The 23,564-nt window shown below is 41.4% G+C and overlaps 1 protein-coding gene across 1 annotated transcript; it reads left to right on the forward strand.

The window, feature by feature from the left end:
- The first annotated feature begins 294 nt into the window (after positions 1-294).
- On the forward strand, positions 295-21,941 carry CHAF1A (chromatin assembly factor 1 subunit A). The gene is given in 18 exon segments (XM_032773051.2): positions 295-319; positions 322-413; positions 415-459; positions 461-578; positions 1,208-1,258; positions 1,493-2,307; positions 5,466-5,522; positions 8,013-8,254; positions 8,835-8,895; positions 10,010-10,078; positions 10,668-10,894; positions 11,699-11,867; positions 12,097-12,177; positions 12,396-12,488; positions 13,872-14,130; positions 14,768-15,252; positions 18,316-18,406; positions 21,612-21,941. Coding segments are annotated over 18 exon segments (3,084 nt in total). The 3' UTR covers positions 21,716-21,941.
- Positions 21,942-23,564: the final 1,623 nt, after the last annotated feature.

Below are 23,564 nucleotides of genomic sequence, written 5' to 3' on the forward strand. Positions count from 1 at the left end.
TAGGCAGCAGACCCTCTTGCACAGTAAGCGGGGCAGGACTCATTGCACGCTGCAGGAGGAAGGCCCCTTGCACACTCAGGGGCAGCAGGGCTGACTGCACACTCAGAGTGATGGCACTGGGGGTCACACCCAGGGGAGGCAGGGCCTCACGCAGAATCACAGTCACACTCCAGCTAGTGCCCATTGCACAAGAAGCGAGCAGCAGAGCCCCACCTGCACAGCACGAGCCCCTCACCTGTCCAACCCCACAGCCCTAACCCACCCGTGGGTGCCCCAGCCAATCACTAGCCGGGCATGGCGTGATGGCAGCTGTTTGCACCAATGGCGCGCGGTCTCCTCCAGCCAATCGGTGGCAGCTCCGGGCCTCCCTCCCCTCCCGGAGCCGGCTGCGGCGGTGGCTTCTCGCGAGGCTTTGGCGGGGCCGAGGTCACATGGGGCTCTCTGGGCCTATCAGCGTGGGCGAAGCGTGGAGCCGCCGAGGCTCCCGCCAAATACGAGCGGGAGAAGCTGGCGCGCCCCGGTCCTTGCGGCCGCCGGGGGAGGAGCCAGGGCCGCGCTCCGCGGCCGGGATATGGCAGGTACGGGCCGGGCCTGGGGCTGTGGCGGGAGAAGGAGCCCGGGGCTGAGGGGACGCTCCCCCCCGGCGCAACCGGGGGCGGCACCCAGCTCCCCTCACAAGGCCGGGGGGTGGGGTCTGTTCCCGGCTCGGGGGCCTTGGCCCCCCGCCTCCGCTGTAACTGAGGGGCGAGAGCGCCCGGAGACCCGCGGGTGCAAGGGGCTGATGCGCCCTCCCTAGCGCAGCCTAGATGTTGGGGGTCGGTACCTCGCGCGGAAAGGGAGGCGGTGGTTCCCCTCTGAGGGGCTGCAGCCCCTGGTCGAGGGTCGTCCCCGCACCCCACTTGCCGCTTTGCCAGAGCCGTGCGGCTCCAGAGCCCCCTGGCCCATCTTACTCACCTTTCCCACCGTCTGGAGAGAAGGGTGGATTTCCAAGTGTTGATCAGTCAGCAGCGTCTGGCCCTGTAACGCCTCTACCCTCCAATATTCCTCCTTTTGAGTCTGGCCTGGTTGCCCTTCTCCACAAGGAGATCGTATTCCCTTATCCAGCAGAAAATGCAGCTGATGCTGGAGGACATCGTAACACTAACACTTCCTGAATCTGTAAGAAATGTGAGTTAAACGTAAATGTGTGTTTGTTTTCTACTTACAGCCATGGAGTGCAGAGACAAACCAGTTATTCCCACAAGGAAGCTAGTACAAGGTAACTTTCTGGAAGAGGGTTGGAGACTTGTTCCTGACCCAACTTGCTTTCTAAAACAGTATACACTAAATGTTGCATAGACTTGTTAAACCAATCACATTCAGTATATGTAGTAACTTCACTTATGAGCCAATAAAGGATTTCTTGTACTTTTAAGAACTTTCTTAATTTGTTTAGTTTCTGCCCTGCTGATTTGTATGGCTTTACTAAAGTAATGAAATCTTACTATTTCAGCACGGTTGCCTTTCAAGCGTTTGAATCCTGTACCAAAGGAGAAATATGACACAGGCATGGAAGTCAAGAAAGCAAAGAGCTCACAAGGTGTTGGTCAAAATAAAGATTCCAGTCTAGTTCTGTCACATGGATCCTTGGACAATATGGAGAATGACTGCCAGTTGGATTCTGAAATGCAGTTCACTCCCAAACTTGTTAACGGAAAGGGTCCGTTAGATAACTTTGTACAGAAAAACATGAAAAATAACATGAGAGAAACTGTACTCATATTTGACTTGACAGAGGACTCTAACCACACACTAAGTGATGGCCTAGACCACAGTAAATTAAATTCAGAAGCATCTTCATCTGTAGAGACAACTAATGGTATGATAGAAGATACAAAGCAGTCAACTTCATTAAAGCCTGTTCAGAATGCCCAAGTGGATGTTTCAATGGATACCAATCCACCTTGTGAAGCTACTGCACATAAGGATGAAGACTCATTAGATGTAACCAAATCCTGTTCTGAATTATCAAATACACAGTGTAATAATTTGGAGAATGAGAGTGAACTCAAGGGTGTTATATTTGAGGGGAAGATGCCTGTAGTAGTTCTGGAGGATATTATGACTGTGAGATCTCCCCATGTTATGTCTTTGGAAGGAAGTATGACCTCAGAAAGTGAGACAATGGAATCTTCTCCTGAGGGAGACTCTATACTTACTAATTCCTCATTAAGCTCCCCCTCTTCTACCAGCTCACCTGAGGCACAGCCTATCCCACAGAACAGGAGTGATACTAGTCCTTTAGCTGCTTCAATACCTGTTCGGAAGGTTGGTTTTTTGTTGTTAAATGTTTGTTTCATTTGCATGTAGCTAGCATAGTCTCCCACCACAAAATCTATCCTAGCATTTTTAAATCCCTTTGTTTTTCCATGACCTTTAATAACTTGAAATGGCAGGGGTTCTGAAAAGTATTGTAAGTTGATATACTTTTGCAAAAAGCTCATCACTCTTATAGTGAGCAAGATTCTTAAATGTTGACTCTTCTAAGGCAGAGAGCTGGGTCCTTAACTACTTCTAAAATGAGTAGTTAAAATAATGTGCATAATCAGTGCATCTTAAGCTGTATATTTTAATGTTATCACATGTATATTTTTATAACTTAGTCATGAAGCCCTGTGACTTTGCACCTGGGTATAATATGTGGGTAAACAGCAGAGTTCAAAGATAATTCTTTGTAGGACATTTTAAAATCTTACCTTTTATGAAGCTGTTGGAATTGCAAGTCCTTATATATAATATATATATAAATAAAAAGATTGAGTTTTAGGTTGTGGAAGAAGCTGATAGTGTGCAAAATACTGCTTTTTTTCTTTTAAAAAAAAAAAAGTAATATTTATGTAAAATTCCTTGAAGGATAGAAAATGCTCCAACTGCAAGCCTTATTTCAAAACAATATAACTACAAATCCATGTGCTGTGTGGGGGTGGGAAGAGGGCAGCTCAGACTACTTTTCTGCATCTCTTAAAACTGGTGTGCAAATCTTGTGCTGTCAGCCATCTTGTTAAAATATACACCATCTGATCATGTGCAGTTATCCATTGCTTGACGTTTTTCCGGAAAGCATTAGTATAAAACTATTTGAGGCACATGGTGCTGACTGACTAACAGCATCAAGAGTGGAATATAATAGTAAATACACATCTACACTAATTAAGCTTCATGGTAGCTTTGTGTGTATTAATTTTATGCACTTATTGATTTAATTTCAACTCAGACTTCTGTTCTAGTGATTGTTAGAACCTTTGCAGCACCATGATTTTTGGCAGTGCACTGAGAGGGAAGCTTGGTTTTTGAAACTGCAATCTGTGCGAATAGAACTCAAACAATTAATCAAATGGTTTGAATAAAGTTGAGGTGAATAGATTCCAGAAAAGCCTATCAATTGAGATGTAAAGTGGGAGTTTCTCTTCCATGAAACACAATGACATGATGCTTAATACTGCTGAACCAGAACAGACCTTGTAACTATGCTTTGGGCACTGCCATCTCCTTCTGTGCAAAAGTTTGGTAGTAGATTGTCTGGTCTGTGTATTTGTTTAGTTCTAGCTACCACTTAATTTTGTAATTCTTTTTCTAATAAAGAGGTTCAGGGCTAGGCTGTGGGTACTGCGCTATGAAGAAAGATTGTGAGCAAAATGTGTAGCTTGGCCAACTGATTGAGGGAGTAGGGGGGCGGGGGACACATGCAACCGAAAGGTGTAAACACTGAGAATGGAGAGAAATTAGGGGGATACTAATGAGTAATAAGATACAATTAAATAGCTCATAGTCTAATACCAGAAACTTACTGATGAATTAGACTATGGAATAGCTTCCCACGTGAGGTAGTGGAAGCTCAGTTACTGGGGAGATCATAACTGGACTGGAAAAAAAACGTTTCCATTTCTAATTTCTGTTACAACAGTGGCTTGTGTTTTTAGCAAGGAAAAAAAAAACAGTTATTGAGTTAAGTTACAAGTAGGTTTGGCAGAATTAAATTTTGATTTTTTTTATAATTTTGATATCAGGTTTTTAAAGAACTTGTGTTTTTTTTATCCATTTACACTTTCACAGTTGTGGGAAATTAGGGGATGATAACTTTATAACTATTAAAACACAAATCGGGAATATTATGTAAAAATATACAATGTAAATATCCTTAAATTTCAGAGGTAGTCCGTAGGTGGACTGTGGGCCAAATCTGGACTGCCAGATACTTTTTGAATGGATCCTGAAATCTCTTTTTTTAAACTTTCTCTGGAATCTGGACCTTAACTATACATTGACCAAGAAATTTGCACCCGGACAAAAAATAGACTATCTCTTAAGTTCTCAAGCAGCATTTCTTTCTTTTCCTAATTGTAAATTTTGATTATAAATGGAAATATTTTGTGTACAGTGAAATTGATGCTTATCAATAAAAATATAATCCTTCCACGCCTAGTTACACTTATGATCTTGATCCCTGAATTGACAATATGCTCTTATCTAGTACTATAAGCTTGTCCGTTATCCTACTTGTAACAAGCATGAAGTACTGCCAGTATAGCATTATAGGGTAAATGTACTTGGCTTTTGGCATAATATGGTGATAAACTACTGTTTTTAAACTAAAGCTCCACTTGGAAATCTTGCCACTACTGTCAGTCTAATGAAATAAAGGATTTTCGGAGGGGGGTAACCTGCATTCCACACACTTCAAAATAAGGTAAAATGTCATATCCTTGGAATTTTAATTTAATGGAGCTTTTGCCAAAAATGGGGAAAATAGCACATACTACAGCGTCTGTTCTGTGTCCCCTGATATTGGCTTGTTTACAAAGTTGCATTAAATTAAAAAGAAAAAAATGTCAATATGACTTTACTCACCCAAAGGACCTTGTGGCAGGAACTGCGTCCTTTCTTATACAAGTCTGAGTGCAGGACCATTGCTTGGTTATACTCATTTTATTTGGGTAATGAGGGTCCAACATCATGGCACAAATCAGTGGCATGCTAGAGTAAAATATTGGCAGTCAGTAGGATCTAACTTTGCTACAGCTTTGGCTCCCCTTGTTATGTTTTAATGATTTCTAGTGGCTTTGTGATTGACTTCTGCTCTTTTTATATGTACAAAAAATAAAAACAGTTTGGTTTTCTAAATATACCATGGTGATGGTACATTAGAGAATAATATACTAATGCTGAAGTAGTATAGCGTAAGCTTCAGTTTGCAATAAATTCTTATAAATACATGCTTGGTAAATCAGTCAGATTGGCTAGGAATAAAAAGTTGAAACCTGCTTCCTAATCTGTAGGAATATTTAACCTATCAAACATGCTGTTGGATGTCTAAAATTACAGCAAGTTTTGGTTGAGCTCTTCTGGAGAAAGTGGTCTAGGAATTGAGGTACTGAGAATGATGTAGACAATATGAATCTAAAAACATCTGTGCCTTCTAATTTCAGGTGTATCAGAAATTCCTCAAAAGTTCTGCGGAGAAGGAGAAGCTGAGATTGCAAAGAGTAAGGCATTTTCACTGACATAAAGTTTATCTGCTGTGCTTTTTGCATTGAATAGTAAGCAAAACCTTTTGCATTTCCTTTTGGTCCACTTGAACACCTCTCTTCCTGCTTCTCCAGCTCTTCTAATTGAGGAATGTGGAATCTTTATGTATGCAGTTAAAAGTTCTTGGCTTGTCCTAAAATTGCCTAATACATGAGTAGTAGCTTTGCTTATCTCCTTGTGTTATGTACTATGATATGAATTTAAAAAACAAAAAATAGTGGGAAACATACCTGACTTCAGAAATGCTGAGAGAGATTCTTTATTTTCGTCAAACTTTTTAACTGACTATATAGATACACTCTTGTCATGCATTTCTGCCAAACAGCTTGGAAATCCTGAAGAACTTTTTGCTCTAGGGCCACCTCCTTCAACATTCTTCCTCTTTTCTTGACAGCTACAAATATGGTGTCCAGTTTCCATAAGAAAAATAAAATAAAATCTGACAGTGTGACTTGCTGGATGAGCTGGCAGATACTGCTCCAGGCAGCATTTGTGAGCTGCATCCTATATCCATTAGAAAGCTGCTGGTCAGCCACTCCCTTGTAGTATTATGGTGCTATCATGTAATATCACTTCCATACCACTCTTTCCTGTAATGAAGTGCTAATATAAAACCTCTGATTAAATAGACTTTTATGCATAATCTGCAACAAAGATTTACTTTGTTGCATGATGGAACTAGACTGGCATTTTGCCAGAAGCTACTAAAACAAGCATCACTTACAAGCACCTATCATATTCTCTCAGTAACTTGGTTACAGGATCTAATTGTTGCCTGTCCATGTTTCATATAAGCTACATTAACATTGTAAAAGGAGTAAAGAATCCTGTGTCACCTTATAGACTAACAGACGTTTTGGAGCATGAGCTTTCGTGGGTGAATACCCACTTCATCAGATGCATCTGACGAAGTGGGTATTCACCCACCCACGAAAGCTCATGCTCCAAAACGTCTGTTAGTCTATAAGGTGCCACAGGATTCTTGGCTGCTTTTACAGAACCAGACTAACACAGCTACCCCTCTGATAATTAACATTGTACTTTAGATACAATTTGGGACAGACTTAAAAATCTTGGCTTTTTGTATGCAACATACTTTGTGCCAACAATCTGTTGTATGTATGAAATGTGAGAGTACATACTCCTACTTTCAAACATTTGATTAGGCTGAGTGAAAGCCCCTCTAGTGCACTGCTGCTGCTATTTATTTATATATAAAGGTTTGTTGTTATCTAGACAACTTACAAAGCCATGTCGGCCGATAAATCTCCAGAGGATTGAGTCTTTCTAGGAGTCAACGAAGTTCTTACGAACACATCCTTTATAGGATTGCTGCCATAGATGTAATTTTGTATCAGCTTGTCAGACTTCTGTTGCAGATATCTGTGCAGTGCAAGCTTTGCTTGGTAAATACAGGCATCTGCTGGAGGCCTGAAATGTGAACTCGGTAGACAGAAGCTAGAAACTGACAGTATGGGGCATTTGGATGTCTGAGTACAGATTTCCTTAGCTCCCAGATATAGCACGTGCATGTAGTGCCATCAACACGGGGGCATCTTGGGATCTGTTGCTGTAGGAAACATAACACAACCTCAGAATATTTCAGTAGATGCTGCAATGAGAAAAATAGCTCAGGCTTTTGCCTCAGGATATTCTAATGTAAGTTCGAACATCACTTGTCTTTGCCTTCCCTATTCCTTCCATAACACTACTTCAATTATCATAGCAACCCAAGGTGTCAAATTAGCTTAAATGAACTGATGCACCAGTAAAAATGTCTCCTTGCTTTTAGAGTTATATAGGAAATACAATATCTGCATAATGCAAATGGTGGTGGTCATCATGTTTTTAGGGTCTCCTTCAGGAACCCCATCTGGATATGAAAGTGATTTCTAATTTGGGTTTTCACATTAGGAATGCCTAACGGTAGGCAGCCATAAATGAAAATAAGAACATTAAAATGCAGTACGTAATAGTGTATGTATTTCCCCAAATATCTTTAAAAACTACCATAATCAAACCTAGGAAAGTCTTTCTCCTGTATACTTAAATTTCCATAAACAAATATGTACTCTGGCTTAATAATTAAAACATGCAACAAAATATAACACAAACTTCCTTCAGTATGCAGAACATGATTAAACCACTGTACAACTGACAGGTCCATTGAGGAGGAGAGAGGGAGCCAAACCCATTCATCAACAGGTGTTTTGAGGCCCAGTTTCACAGAATGGCTTAGCTTGCCCAGGCAACTAATGACAGTTCGTAAATCCTCTGTCTCTTCCTCCTCGCTGGTAACCTGAAACAAAACCAGGCCACAGGCTAAATACTCAGCGCGAGAACTTACACCAGTAACCCAACAGCACAAACAGTTGTGCTTATCTATTTTGATACGTAGCTGCATAACATGCATGACAGGGACATTTATTGAACTGTTTGGCAACTAGGATCAAGAACGTGCAGATAAGCTGCAGAAGTTGCAAGCAGAAAAGGAGGAAAAAGGGAGGCTGAAAGAAGAGGCAAAAGCTGCAAAAGAGCGGGCCAAGGAAGAGGCGAAGAAGAAGAAGGAGGAAGAGAAAGAACTGAAAGAGAAGGAAAGGAGAGAGAAAAAGGAAAAAGATGAAAAGGAAAAGGCTGAGAAGTTACGAGCGAAGGAGGAAAAACGCAAGGAGAGACAGGAAGCTTTAGAGTAAGTGATTTGTGTCTGTAACTTATATTGCCATAGCTTATTTCTATAAGCACCTTTAAAGCAATATAACAATCAGCATTAAAGGTTTGCACTGATTTAACTATCTGTGTCTAAATAGTTTTAGTACCAATTTTAACTGTGTGGACCTGTCCTAAGTCTTAAGAATTTTCTTCTTGAATGCGGATGATAAACTGAGCTCCTACTTTGAAATGGCTGAAAAGAGGTTTCATGCTTCACCTGAGGTTTTTCCTGTTCATGTCATGGCTGGGGAACTTCTTTTTTTAAAAAGTGTTTTTATGTTACAACCACAAATCCCTCTTCTGGGTGTTGGAGGAAGTTGAAAATGGATAACTAGTAGTGTAGACGTGGTTGCACATATAAACTTCCAGTGCAGAAGACATGAATAGTCTTTTGTTCCACATTCTTGCTGGTTTTGATCAAATGAATGGACTGCCCTTTTGTTCCATTTGTACAATGGGTCTTGGCCCATGACTGGAGCTCCTAGGCTCTACAAATAATAAAATACTGTCACCTCAATGACTTGTGTGGTAACTCCTTAAATTAACTTTATATTTTAAAGGGCAAAACTTGAAGAGAAAAGGAAGAAAGAGGAGGAGAAACGGTTAAAAGAGGAGGAAAAGGTAAAAATTTCTTGCTTTATTTTGGAGTCTTGCTGTCCCTCTGCTTTCTATTTAGGTTCTTGTATTGGAATTGGAGACTGCTAGTGTCCTTGATCACCCTGACACCCACATTGCCCTTGCTAGATCATCCAGAACGTGGCTTCTCATATCCCCTCTATTCCCCTCTCTGAATCTCTCCATTTGCTCTCCTCTGTTGCATCAAATTTCAATTTCTTGTGTTCTTATTCAAAGTGCTACGTATTCAATCTAGTCTTATTGCACTACTCCACCAGTGATGCCTTGGTACACCTCTGTCCATTGCTCCCATGAGTGCTGTTGCCTTTGTTCATACTTGTCCATCTCCACCTTCCTCTCCCCCCAAAATATAAAAGCTTTCTCTGTTCTGGTCTGTCAAGCTACTGCCCTGTCCATAAATCCTTGTGGAACTTGCCTCTTTCGACAATGCTCACAAACCATGCTGCAGCATGGAGAAGTTGGTCTTCTCAGTCTTGTGAAGGAGTATCTGGGCCAGTATGGAAATTCTGACCTTTCAGGACTCTGGGGTAGAAATGGGGAACAGTGGCAATATGGAAATCCTTCCAAAAGTCTTTGGGGAGCAACTCATGTACTTGCTCAGAGGATATTGTGATGGGCTTTTGACAGATCTTCCATCCAAAGCGCTCATAACCCATCCTCTGAGCAGGATAACAGTACAAGCCCTCCACCAGAGCACCGTTCTTCCCACTCAGATTCCGAGACCGGCACTCAAGTGATGAATTTAAAGCAAGAGAAAAGAGAACTGGAGCAACCCCTTATCCGAACACCTAGCCTCCTTAGCCTGCCCACTTGTTTTGTTGGGTTCGGTTACAGGATTCCAACACAGGAATAGTAGTACATTCATTTGTTAGCGATCACTACTGGTGTCCAGATTTGTACTGGGTGTTTCATAGGAAGCAACAACCTTTTTGTTAATGTTTCATTGTATTACAGGAGCTGAGCAAAAAGACCAAACCCCTCACTCCATACCTCTTCTTGGACTTCAGTGAGCTAAAGAGTGTAACCCCTGTTAAAGACTGGGCCATATTAATGTTCATTTAACAAGTTGGTAACATGTATTTCAACCCTCTAATTCCAGCGCGTTAATGCACAGAAGGCAGAAATCACCAGGTTCTTTCAGAAACCAAAGACTCCACAAGCCCCCAAGGTTGGTTATTGCTAATCATTTTCTTTATTTCTCTGCCTCATTTACTATCTTCTGAACCAACCCTCTAGTTCTGTTAACGACATGCATCCTAATTTATTTTAAAAAGTGATGGCTGTGCATCTGTGGTTAGACAATTGAAAACTTTGTGGCTGATGCTGTGAGGGACAGAATTGTAATCTCTTACGGTAGAGATCATACTTCTTGCCAGTTATACTAAAAATCCATGACTTCATTAATAGCTGTTCCAGGAATGATTGTGAGACTTTAATTCTCCTCAAGGGGTTCTGCTGAACTCACAAATAGGAAGTATATAATCCAGGGGTAGTCAATAGGCAGACTGCAGGCTAAATACTGACCACCAGACGCTTTTGAACAGACTCCAAAATGTTTTTAATTATTATCATTATTTTTTATTTTTCTTTGGAGTCTGGATCTTGACTATGCCTTGGCCAAAAAATAGACTACCCCTGATCCTAGCATCTCTTGAAGTATCAAGATTTTAGATTTAACTCAAATAGGCTAGTGCTGCTGTTTTTCAGATGCTGATGGATTCAGACTTTAACATTTCTAAACATGCTTTTAATTTCAGACCCTTGCTGGCTCCTGTGGGAAATTTGCTCCCTTTGAAATTAAAGAGAACATGGTCCTGGCTCCACTCTGTCGTGTTGCCTTTGATCAGGACCTCTCAGATCAGTTAGATCAGCTCCTACAAGCACAGAATAATGACATTTCTTTCTTGGAAGAACTAAAGTGCCGCAGACCACATAAAACTGGACCTACCATTGTCTGTTACCGCAGTGCTGACATAGTCAACAGGTTAGTCTGGGGCGTGGGATTGCTGTTCACTTACATACCAACTGTGAAACCAGTGTTGGAAAATGGTTTGCACCAACAGTGATCACAAAAAAGGGAGGGTTTTCTTTTAAAATTAGTCCTGTATGAGCTTCCTAACCACAGGAAGCAATGTATTGTGATGCAGATTTCCTTGATTCCATACACAAGCTCACAAATCCTTCTCCGCAGGGAGTCTTGCACTTTAACAGTGTCCAATGGGGAAAGGGAGTTCTCTGTTCGCTTCATCTAGGGTTTTGTCTACACACTTGCATCAAAACTTTTGTCGCTCAGGGGTATGAAAAAACACCCCCTGGAACGACAAAAGATTTAATGACAAAAAGCACCAGTGTGGAGAGCGAAGCTACCATCCCTTATTGGAAGTGGTTTTATTTTGTCACCGGAAAGGTCTCTCCTGGTGATAAAGAATGGCTACACTGCAAACCTTACAACGGCGCAGCTGCAGTGGTACAGCCGCCCTGTTGTAAGGTTCGCAGTGTAGACATAGTCTAAATAACATGGCTTTAAAAAAAAAAGATGCCAACAGATAGATAAATCAGAGCTGCTATCACACACAGGTTGGTGTCATTTATTTAGGGAGGGACCTGGTTGGGATAGAAGCTTTGTCCTTGCAAGCGGATGGTGATGTGTAGTTAATTCAAACACTCTAGAATTGTTTGAGATTGCTGAACTGAAGAGGGTCTCTCAGGCCTTTTAAGTGATGTCTGTAGGTTCTATCTGAGCAGTGGAGGAGTATGAAACCACTGAGGACTGTGTTTGTTTCAACAGTGATGTGGTGATAGTGGATAGCTGCAAAATGGACAATGTTCCTGATAGGAAGAAATTTGGCAGGATGAAACTCCTACAGTTTTCTGAGAATCATCGACCTGCATACTGGGGCACATGGAATAAGAAAACCACTGTCATTCATCCCAGGAATCCCTGGTCAAAGGACAATGTAAGCATTTCATAATCAGCGTGGTATTACCCATGCCTTACTGATTGCTTTCTTTCAATTCTGAACCAGACCTTGTGTCCAAATACCCATGCGTTCTTCTTTTGCATTTCACAGACCAGTTGTCATTTATTCCCTCTTGCTGCTGTTTGAATTGTTGCACGAACTCTTGCGTTGCTCTCTGAGTTCGCTGACTGACTGACTGGTGACATGTGGACATTTCTCATTACAGAAACTGCTTGACTATGAGATAGATAGTGATGAAGAGTGGGAAGAGGAAGAACCAGGAGAATCTCTCTCTCACAGTGAAGGGGTGAGGATTTCCTGTACTAGCCAGCCTTAAAGTTATGGAGATGATTCAAAAGAAACATAGGTGTCATCCTGGACTGAAGCTTTGTTGTTTTTAGTCTCAAACCAGACAGATGACCCTCTTTTCTGAGACTGTTCACATCTAGATTCTTGCTGCTTTTTGAACTCTTGCTAGGTGACTTATAAAGTGCAGTTTCTAGTAAAGTTAACTTATATCTTCAGGATGATGATGACGAGGGAGGCGAAGATGAAGATGATGATGATGGCTTTTTTGTACCTCATGGGTACCTATCTGAGGATGAAGGAGTGACAGAAGTAAGTGAATTGAGTGACTGTGGGCCTCAATTTCCTTGTTTCCCAAATGCACTGTGTAATAAGTTGCATACCTTTCAGGAGGGTGCTGCTGTGTTGGCTCAAACTTCTAAAGACTTGGGCACTGTTCTCATTGGTGCAAACTGCATGAAATGTATACTTCAGCCTTTAATACTTGCACACTCTATAGTCAGTTAGCATATCAGTGTCTTTGCACTTCCAGATAGGTGTATACTGCAGCATTTTATCCAAGCAGGGGAGAACAACATTGGACAGAGGCAGTTTTATTCACTTACAACATGTTGTTACAAAGGGATGTATCAGTTTAATATGTTGTATGGCCATATGAAAATCCAAGAAAGCTCTTCTGTGGTGAGTGGAGTAGAGGAAGGTTGAGCTAGGAGAAGGAGTTACCAATAGCATATAATGATTTCTCCCACTCTATAATAGCACATTTGTATAGTGAGTGGTAATTAGAGGAGCATTTTGAAATACACGTAACACTGTAGTGAAAGACGATGCTGATTGTAAGCTTTATGCCTACGATGAGGAGGGTGAGTTAGAAATTCCACCAGACCCAAAGGATGACAAACTTTGCTGTATGGGCAACTTAAAACGGAATGTCAGGATGTTATCTCCTCTGAGTGAAAACCCCACATCTAGGAATATTCCAGCCAAAAGAGAGGAAATAAGCAGCTGATAATGGCCACTTCAGTGCTTTAGCCTGCTGGTCTCAGGGAAAATGTGTAACTTCCTGGGAAAGCTTCTACAACAGGGCGACCCTACACTTGGAAGCTTCACTTCTAAACAGCTTATAAAGAGGCATTCATCAGGAATGGGCTCAAATCCCATTCTTGAGAGTAAGGATAACAGGGCTTCCCATCTAGCATTTGATTTTGATATATATACACACACACACTTTTAGAAGAGTTGTCATTTTGAAAACTTTATGTCGAAGTGTTTCTCAGTGGATATGGGACTCAAGAAACCAGTGTTCTAGGCTCAGCTCTGCCACTGCCCTACTATGTAACTTTGATTTACATCCCCTCCCTGTGCCTCAGTTCTCCATCTGTAAATGGGAATATTTCCTACCTGTGTGAGTCATGGATGACAAGCTCTGTGACAGCTAGATATTTAGTGAATCACCAGCTAGCCATGAGAGATTGATAATAGGGGGGTTTCTGGCACTTTTACTGTAAAGCTGTGACAATACTATTTCTCAGCATTGTATGGGTCCATTAATTTGATAGCTTTCTTCCCAAAGTATTTCATGCAAACATTGTACCTTATACTTCTGATTTCTGATAGCTCTGAACACACTATGAAGCAGAAATGAGGGAATTTCAGTCTTTCTGGAATTAGTCAGAGGCTTTTCTTGACTTTCAGGAGCATGATCCAGAGAATCAAAAAGTTCGTCAGAAGCTGAAAGCAAAGGAGTGGGATGAACTGATAGCCAAGGGGAAGAGGTTCCATGTTCTTCAGGCTGTGAAGATTGGCTGCATCTGGGAAACAGAAGAAAGCAAAAACAGTGCAGATGCAGAGCTAAAGGTGCTTCAGCAGTTTGCAGTTTGTATTCTGGATTCATCTCTTGCTGAGGAAGAGCAGATGCAGAAGACTAGCAAAAAAAGGACAAAAGACCAGCAAAGTAAGACTGGGAAGGGCCAAACCTTTGTGATTTCTCCTGTGTAGCAGTAAATCACATGTCACCTGTGAGGAAACCCCTCACACATTCAGTCTAAGTTTGTTTAAAATAATGAATAGTGTTAACTGACTAGTGTATGAAGTCAGAAATATTTGCACGTGAACTTGGTGGAAACTTCCATGCTGGGTAGTTCTAACTATGTTCTATCTGAAATCTGAGTTCAGTTGTATCCGTATATACTATTCATTGACTCTCTATTGATGATTAATGCTATAGAGGCAGAACTAGTTAACAGAAAGGATGCTAATACCATGAAAACGGAGAGAGGGCTAGAGCAGGAGAAGGAGTTGGACTCCTGGGTTCTATTCCCAATTGATACTGATTTATCTGAGTTTAACAATACTTTTCCTCTCTGTAAAATGGTGGGTATAATACTATACTGGGCTGTTGCACTGCTTGCATTCCAAAATTCCTTTAAGCAAAGTGCTTTCCCCAGGTACTTTGAGTCACCACAACCCTTGTTTGTGGGTTTTTTGGTAACAACTGCTTAGTTTATATCAGCGAGTCAATGACTTATCCTGGTATACCATATACCAGCTTGCCTTCAAAAACATACATGCAATCATCTTTCTCTCTCTAGTCCTGGGACAACTGCTTCCGCTGCTCCATGGGAATGTTAATGGAAGTAAAGTGATCATCCAGGAATTCCAGGAGTGTTGCCGCCAAGGACTGTTCAGTGAAGCGGCCCTTGCCCCAGATATTAGTGATGCTAGTCCTACAAGTCCCAACACTTCCCGCCCGCAGACTCCAGTCAACGAGGACTCTGCTATCCCTTCCAAAGCCAGACTAAAGCGAATTATTTCAGAGAACTCTGTGTATGAGAAGAGACCTGAATATAGGATGTGTTGGTATGTCCACTCAGAGGTGCTGAAAAGCTTTGACCAAGAGCACCTTCCTGTTCCTTGTCAGTGGAATTACGTCACGCCAGTCTTTTCTGCAGCCAAGGAGGACAATAGTGTACCAGGAGTGACAGTGATACAAACCACTCCAGTTTCAGTAAAGAGAAAGGCAACAGGAAGCATGTCTATCACCAAGTTCATGAAAAAACCTAGGGATGCAGAACAGGTGAGTTCCTTTAAGAACATTCTAACTTTATGTAACTCAGAAGGAGATGAGAACCATTAACATAAAATAGTGCTGATCTAACTAGGCAAGCATGGATCTCCCTATGGATGGCAAAATGCTGGTTTAGCAGAGGGGAATAGTGTCATGAATTTCATTGCAATGAATCCCTTGTGGTATGGGGTGGCGAGAGAGCGGAAGCTGATACATTTAATTTGAATAGGTAAGGTGCTGCTTTAGAGTTCTAATTTTCAAGTTGAATAGGAAGTCTGTTTAAAATTTTGGCAACTCTTCTTTCTGTCCTTCCACTTTCCCCTATGTGGGTAATGATCACCTCCAAACCACAAATGCTTTCTGAACACCTGGCTAACCCTGCTTATACTGCAGTTCTCATCCTATATGCATGCAAAATAGTGCATTCTATCACTATCAAGTATCTTCCTTGCTGCCTAGCCTTGACTCACTCCTCTTGCTCTCTGTTGCTTGTATATATTGAACATAAGCTGTAAGTACCTGTGGACTAAATCCTTAACTGTTGCTTGTAAGGCCTCATAGCACTGTAGATCGGCAAAATATACACACCAGGGTAACTGTAAAGACGACTTAGTAAGCTTAGAAAGTCCTAGACTACAATATGAAACATGAGGCAAAACTGAGTGCTTATAATGTGCTCTAGTTTTAGGCTACATGTTTCCTTCTGCTCTCTTCCCTGCTTCTCAATGTAATTGCAGCTTTTAATCAGAATTTCAGCTGTTACATTGCTCTTAAATTTCACTTTCAAGACGCATGGGTCCTAAACATGCGTCTCATAACATGTGGCGTACCTCATCTTGTGTAGTAAATGCCGCAATAGCAACTATGTGGGTGAAACTAGACAATCACTATGCTCTTGAATAAACTCTTGTAGGAAAATGATAAAAGACAAATACAATATCACCTGTAAGCAATCACTATATCTGACCTCTCAGTCCTCAGAGGAAACCTGCACAATGCTTTCAACAGACAAGCCTCGAAGCTTAAATTAATAAATGTACTAGATACTAAAAATCATAGACTGAAAAGACATTGGATTTATGGCTGCTTATAATAATCTATAACCCACTAAGAACCCCCTTTCCTTTCATCCCTATGACTGAAGGGGTATTAATGAGCCACTTCACTCTGAATGGTCCCTTGAAACGTGTTAACTACTTAGTCTATTCCATCTTGTATTTAGCTGTGACACTTTGAGTAAGTTTCCCAGACCTGAAGAAGAGCTCTGTGTAAGCTTGAAAGCTTGTCTCCAATAAAAGATATTACCCACATTTGTCCCTTTCATATCCTGGGACCAACAGGACTACACCAACACTGCATACGTTAGTAATGTCTATTGGTAAGTCCAGTTAAAAGCTAGAAAAGACTGTGTTCATTAAAGCCACAACCAGGGCTTTAACTTCTTTGTATCTTAATTATCTTCCCAGCTGCCAGAGTTTCTGCTCTGAGTCTGGAGCAATAAAGAGGGAGTTAAAGGTTGTTAAGGGCTTGCCTGAGCACAGAATGGAACTGAGGTAGAACTTTGCTCAGCAGAGTGTATGCATTTCTTGTCCCTGTATCCGGAAGCTTGGGGGGAGAAGCTGTGACTGAAGCTCCTTACTCTTAGCATGTTGGACCTTTTTCTCTTCCTCCTGCATGCGAAGCTGTTGAGTAACACCATTTTGGAGGCTTGCACTGAAGCTGTTCCTGCCCCCAGAGTTCCATCTGGCTATTGATTGGCCTACACACAGAGTAAGGCAGAACCTAAAACCTCTGCTTGGTATTCACTCAAGCAGTTAACTATAGGCCATGATCTTCCTGCAAGAGGAAGGGAAGGAGAAGGAGACTGAGGGTACTGGTAACCAGCATTATTCTACAGACCCTCTAAAGCTCTGGATGCTGCTAAAGGCAACTTCTTAAAGTCGAACTCAATACTAGGGACACAGTGCAGTTTGGAACAAGGTGCAGAAAGCTTTCAGAAAGAATATTTGCATTAGTGCCTCAAATAGGGAGGGTGCTTGAGAGAAATCAAAATTAGACTGGCTCCATGGAGCCATCTCTCAGTGAAAATACCCTTTCAATAAGCTGTTTTCTTTTCCCTCTTCTTACCTAGTCATCCTTCTGCTATTATGATATTCCATCATGCTTTCTGGATCCAGCTTCTAAATTCTGGTGCTCTTAAGTTGCAAAGCAAAAGAAAGTCACTACTATAACTGAGAACAAGTGCATATGTGAACAAACAATCTTGATTAATGCATAGCTTTAAATTAAAACATGAAGGATATTATCAAACATCTTAAAACTAACTGTTTTAAGGTAAGGCATACTTTAATCTGAGTGGTGTGGGAAAACCTAGCTGGGAATCTAGGTTTTTCTCTCTAAATCCAGGAAAAATAATAGAAGCAATTCACTGTGGAGTAAACACAACATCCCTCAATTCCTTTAATGCCACTCTTGTGCTCCCTTGGGCTCAAAAGCAGCAGTCACCACTGTTCCATAAAAAAGGGAAAATTAGTTCCTTTTAAACACTGAAAAACAAATCCTGAAGGGGGAAATTTTGGTAGGAAGATGATAATTTGCCAAGTGTGATTCCCTATCGAAAGCAAGAAGAAACTTTTACAATGCTTTAATTTAAAAATAAAAGTGCAACTTCCCTTTCAGAACAAAGTTTTGAGAGCCTGTTTCAGCGCAGCATAAACAGTTTGTACCTTACACAAAAGGCAATGAAGAATAGCCCCTATGTTTTAGCAAGCAGAGTTTGATACAGCAACTTGTGTAGCAGGAAATCTGACATAGTAATATAGATGCTGACTTTTGACAAGGGGGCCAGGCTGTGTGAAGTCAGATTAGTTCATCCCTGGGGAACGCTAAGACCAACTTTGTTCAGGATGTCCTGAAAGCACTCTAAGAAATGCTCACTATAGAAAGGCCTGAATTCCTTTCTGTGCTGCCTAATCCACTGGAGAACTTGTTCTGATCATTTTGCATATTTAACAGTCACTGGCGGACTTAGTTGCTACTATCTGTGGTGCAGCTTTTTTGATTTATTTCAAGGCTGAAGGTGTGGAAATGGATGGGTTCCAGGCTGACACTGAAGAAGAGGAGGAAGATGACTGTATGATTGTGGATGTACGCCCAGGGAAAGGTGAGAAATGATCTCTGACAAATGGCTCTTGACAGATCTGCTCCCTGGAGCCACGCAGTGAAACACTGCTTCAATGGCTAGTAAAGTCAGCAGAAAGTGAACAGGACATACCGCTAACACCATTGCAGTTCTTCCCACCATGATTTCCACCTGCCCTAGTTCATTTTGCATAACACCTACTATTGACACTTCATCTGTTAGTGCTGCTGTCATCCTCCCCAGTCCACATTTGCTCTTTGCTCCCAGATGCCAAGTTGGCCTAACTTGGCTGAAGGTTTTGCTACCTGCTCTTCAATGACCCTTCCCCACACACTGAATAGGTTCTGGACCAGCAGACCTTACCAGTGCTCCATCTGTCTCCCTCCTCTAACCACTCCTGCCATTTCAGAGACACGGTGCATGAGGTAATATCTTGTATTGGACCAACTTCTGTTGATGAAGGAGAAGCTTTCGAGCTACCCAGAGCTGTTGTCCGAAGAAGAGTTCTGTGTAGCTCAGAAGTTTTTTTTCCTCAACAGAAGTTGGTCCAATAAAAGATATTTCCTCACCCACCTTGTGTCTGTAAGAGCCTGCGATCAACATTACTCCAATACTACTGCAGATCTCCCATTCCAGTCAGTACTAAGCTGGACCTCCTCTTTCCTACCCTGCTCAGCGCTTTGGTCAGTCCTTGTGCCAGGAGGAAAAAGTGACCTCTGCACACCAGGGGGGAAAAAAAGTCAGGGTTGGGTGAGGATATGACAAGAACAGTCTGGAAATACTTTGCACTTGTGCAAATTGCTTGAGTTGTTTTTGCCTGCCAAGCTAATTATCACTGATTTATACTGGTAGATAAAACACACTGTTCTCCCCTCCCTCCCCTCCAGAACAAATGAAACTCTGACAATACACCTCCTGCAGAAGGTGTTATGCTTGCTGAGAACTGTGAATGCCTAGCCTCCTGCATGTTCAGAAGTGCAAACTGTTCACACAAGAATCTCTCTAAGGTTGTGTATGCTTTTGCTGCAGGACCCTTACCTACCTTGTTCTGTAAAGCATTCCACATACACACATGCACCCTCTCTGTGGTGTTTCTCCCAATGGAAACGGGGCTAGGTAATAAGCAGGGCTGCTGTTTGGCAGATGAGGAATCCAATCCTTGCTGCAGAATTCTGCTCCAGAATCTAAGTAATCATTTACAAGCTTCTTTTTTTACATCTTGTTGTGAAAAGAACCTTAAGAGTATGAGTCAATGCAATATTTGCAGCCTGAAATAGTAGTTGAGGGAATGGAACTGCTTCTTTCCTCTCGCTGGGGTTTATCTGAACCCTGAAGTTAATTGCATTAAGTATTTCTCTGCTGGTCACTTTAGTACAAAACAATACTACAGCTGTCCCTTACACAGTTGTCAGAGCCTTCAGTTCCCCTAATGACTTCTGCAGTGGAACTCATCTTTGTAAGAGAGTTCACCCCACATCTGTGCCAGGTAACTTCTACAGTGGGGCTCTGCAGAGACAATGTTCCTTGATCCTACATTCCATAGACAGAAGGGGTATTAATGTCCCACCCCTTTGAAAAAACAAGGAGTCCTTGTGGCATCTTAGAGACTAACAAATGTATTTGGACATAAGTTTTCGAGGGCTAGAACCCACTTCATCAGATGCATGGAGTGAAAAATACAGTAGCAGGTGTATATATACATAGTACATGAAAAGATGGGAGTTGCCTTACCAAGTGGGGGGTCAGTCTAGTGAGACAAATCAATTAGCAGAAGAATACCAAGGGAGGAAAAATCACTTTTCTTTGTAGTGGCAATGAGGATGGCCCATTTCAAACAGGTGACAAGGTATGAGTAACAGTAGGGGGACATTAATATGGTAAAATTAGGTTTTGTAACGACCCATCCACACTGTCTTTATTCAGGCCTAATTTGCTGGTGTCCAGTTTGCAGATTAAATTCCAGTCAATTCTGGAGTCTGTTTCTGAAGTTTTTTTGTTGAAGAATTGCCACTTTTAAGTCTGTTACTGAGTGACCAGTGAGGTTGAAGTGTTCTCCTACTGGGTATCAACTTTTGTCATTTCTGATGTCAGATTTGTGTCCATTTATTCTTTTGCGTAGAGACTGTTCAGTTTGGCCAATGTACATGGCAGAGGGGTATTGCTGGCACATGATGGCATATATCACATGGGTAGATGTGCAGGTGAACGAGCCCCTGATTGTGTGGCTGATGTGGTTAGGTCCTATGATGGTGTCCCTTTTATTTTCCACTCCATGCATCTGATGAAGTGGGTTCTAGCCCACAAAAGCTTGTGCCCAAATATATTTTAGTCTCTAAAGTGCCACAAGGCTTCCTCGTTTTTGCTGATAGATTAACACAGCTACCACTCTCAAACCTGCCATCCCTTTGAGTCATCTCTGTTCTCTGTACCAGCTGGAACTGTCATGGTACCATCCTCCCCTTTTTTCTGTTGCTTAATAGACAATATTTTTAAACATTAGATCTCTTAAGATAAAATTGTGCATTATTTGAAATGCACAGCAAGATTCTTTGCAGTCCCCAAAACACAGAGCAACTTAAAAGACTCTACCGTCTTGTGCTGAGAAATAGGGCTCTTTCTGTTCAGGTTTTCCTCTAAGGACTTATCTAAACATAAACTTGAACTGGTTTGACAGTGATTTTTTTAAAAAGTAAATCAATGCAAAAGACTGTGGATGACCATTTTAGGTATGAACAGAATTTATTTTGGCTAAGTTTGTCCTTTACAGTTAAATCTAAAATCAGCCACTGAAAAGTGTCTACATGGGCTTGTACCAGTAATGCATACTTTGAGTGGACAACCCCAAGTCTTCGGTGTTATGTCTACACTACCCACTGGATTGGCGGGCAGCGACTGATGGGTGTGGGGGGGTGTCGATTGATCATTTCTAGTCTAGACATGATGATTCAACGCCCGAGTGCTCTCCTGTCAACTCCTGTATTCCACCTCCATGAGGCGTGGGCAGAGTTGACGGGAGAGCAGCAGCAGTCGACTCACCACAGTAAGTCGATCTAAGTGTCAACTTCAGCTAAAGTCATGTAACTTAGATCAATTTCCCTCCCTCAAGTGTAGACAGGCATCAACCAGAGCCTCTAACACAAACTACATTTTTTAATGAGGATATATTGCAGGTGCTGAGTTGCACTGTATTAGTCATGAAAGTGTAAAACATTTTTCTACTTCACAGATTCTACATCTGCAATTACTGAAACTACTTCAGAATCAGATGGTGCAGTGGAGATTGTCCCCATGCAGGCAGCTATTGCAGTTGGCCCATCGAACAGAGTTTGATACTTAATGCCTACTAACCCGTCTGTATGTATGTAGAATTTTTAGGATTTTTTAAAATGTGTATCTTTGTACAAGATACTTGAAAGTATTCCATATTTCTTGTAAAGAGAAGACAGCACTTTGGGCTAAAGCAGAACAGATGAAAGCTTGAAAATTTTAGTTTCAATATTTTTAGCTAAAAATATTGCATATTAATCTGTCTTTAATAAAGCATTATTGAAATTGATATTTTGTATGAAAGTATCTAACTTGTGCTTGCTGAGCAAAGTTAGCTGTGTGATCTTGCAAATGTCAGCTTAAGACTTGCCTATGGGCATTGCTGTCTGTTTGTAATTCTGTGTGGCATGGCTTTTGGGGCATACATGGTGATATGTACAATTATAACTGAATTTATGCTACCACTATTTTGTCCTGTTTTCTAGTCTGCCTTCCTCTAGGGATTCTCCCAGTGATGACTGTTCTGTGCGGGGAGGGAGAGAATGTATGTGAGGTGATATAGGTCAGTGTTTCTCAATGACTGGTCCATGAGCTGGCACTGGTCCCTGACACTAGGAAGGCAGCAAGTTAGCCCCTGGCATCAAAAAGGTTGAGACACATTGGTATAGGCTGAAACCAACTGAATCTGGGTGAAAAGACTGAAGTGTCTGAAGATTGTTTTAAACCCCTGATTAGCTATATAATTAGGCTTGGCAGAATTTGATTTTATCCTTTTGATGATTTAAGCATTATTAGTTTAAATCTCCAGTTGTGCAAAATTATGGGTTTTAAGCATTTTTTCAATATTTCTGATTATCAATTTAAGTGCTCACAATTGTGGGAAATTATGGGGGAACAATTATTTAATGAGACAGATTCAAAATGTTAACGCTTTAATGGTAAAAACACTGTCAACATGTCAAAATATACAAAGTAAATGTCCTTAAATCAAACTCTAAAGTTCTCAAGCAGCATTTTTCTTCAGTTATCAGTAGAAATATTTTGTGTATAGTGACATTGTTCACTGACTGAATCCTTCCAAGCCTATACATAATCGGTGATGTGTGCATTTGTTTGCATGTACAACTTCAGTGGGAGCTGAGTGTAGATCCGCTAGCACATCACTTATCTAAATTTATGTAAACTCAGAGTCTATGCATCTCATGATCTGATTGCAATTTGAAAGTCAGGGACTCGAGGTTGGTGGGTAAGTGTATACTCTGGCAATCTCCGAAGCACAGGAGGGATAATTTGACTCTGCGTACAGCGTTTTTTAATTTACTTCTGCCAGACTACCTACTTGTCCTTGACTACACAGGTTTCATAGATATTTTTTTTTCTAATGGCTAAAAGGGACTGTTAGATCCTTCTAGTCTAAGCTCCTCCAAAACAGACTCTAGCATTTCTTCCAGTAATTCCTGCATTGATTCCCAGTAACTTGAACTATGGCAGATCTGTGTAAAAAGACACTTGAATAATGGAGAATGTTAACCACATTTTATTTTCAGTTTCAATTTGTCTACCAGATTAGCCCTTCTAGCACTGGTTCTTTGCCCTGTGTGTGTATTTACAGACTGATCAAATTGCCTCTTTCATAAAGAACCAACTCTCACTGGAAAGCATGGTCCAGCGTTCAGATAATGTTGTAGCTCTTTTCTGATGGGACTTCCTGGTACACTGCCTGTTTCCTTGAGGGCGGAGGGAAATATCTTGTTGCCATCAGCTATACTCGCGATGGCTTCTAGTTACATTTTAAGAAGTTAGCTTTCTGGAGACCTCCTCACAGTAGCCTCCTTCTAGGTCAGCCCTATGCAGGGTGTGATCTTAACCTCAAAGGCCAGCCTCATTTGTCCACTTAAGCCCTACTTCTGCC

Source organism: Chelonoidis abingdonii, chromosome 11 (assembly GCF_003597395.2).
Source record: "Chelonoidis abingdonii isolate Lonesome George chromosome 11, CheloAbing_2.0, whole genome shotgun sequence".
In the NCBI taxonomy this organism is placed as follows: Eukaryota; Metazoa; Chordata; order Testudines; family Testudinidae; genus Chelonoidis; species Chelonoidis abingdonii.